Below are 489 nucleotides of genomic sequence, written 5' to 3'. Positions count from 1 at the left end.
CTCCCGCGGGACCTCTCCACGTCCGACACGTGCGTCGAGCAGAGCCACTCGTCCCCGGGAGGGGGCGGCCGCTACAGCGACACGCCCTCGCACCGCTGCCTCTGCAGCGGGGCGCAGCGCTCCGCCATCAGCTCCGTGTCCACGGGCCTGCACAGCCTGTCCACCTTCCGCAGCCTCATGAAGCGCAGGAGCTCCGTGTGAACGCCTTGCGGGGCCTGGAGCACCTGGGAGCGCGGGCGGGGCGGGGGGCTCCTGCCCGGAGGAGCAGCGGGGTCGGCGAAGAGACCGCCCCAGCCGCCTTTGGCGCCCCTACACCCCTTACCACCCTCCCCCCCGCCCCCCATCTCCGACTGTGCCTGCTTGCACCAGCCGGCAGGAGCCGGGGCTCTGAGGACCCCTGGAGCCCGCATCTGCGCCCTGCAAATTCCGAGAAATGTGAAACTTTGGGGGGGGGTCGGGGAGGGAAGGCAGAAGCTGGGAGCCTCCCAT

General features: G+C 71.6%; 1 protein-coding gene across 1 annotated transcript in view; it reads left to right on the top strand.

The window, feature by feature from the left end:
• The window catches only part of KCNK3 (potassium two pore domain channel subfamily K member 3), a 39,064-nt gene extending 38,863 nt beyond the window's left edge, over positions 1–201 (top strand). Inside the window, exon 3 of the mRNA XM_024764456.1 lies at positions 4–201. Coding sequence (XP_024620224.1) covers positions 4–201 — 198 coding nt within the window. The remainder of the gene's footprint in view (positions 1–3) is intronic.
• Positions 202–489: the final 288 nt, after the last annotated feature.

The sequence above is a fragment of the Neophocaena asiaeorientalis genome, unplaced genomic scaffold (genome assembly GCF_003031525.2).
Source record: "Neophocaena asiaeorientalis asiaeorientalis breed wild unplaced genomic scaffold, Neophocaena_asiaeorientalis_V1.1 scaffold345, whole genome shotgun sequence".
In the NCBI taxonomy this organism is placed as follows: domain Eukaryota; kingdom Metazoa; phylum Chordata; class Mammalia; order Artiodactyla; family Phocoenidae; genus Neophocaena; species Neophocaena asiaeorientalis.
Note: the sequence above shows the minus strand (reverse complement) of the source record. Positions and strands in the feature narration are given on the sequence as shown.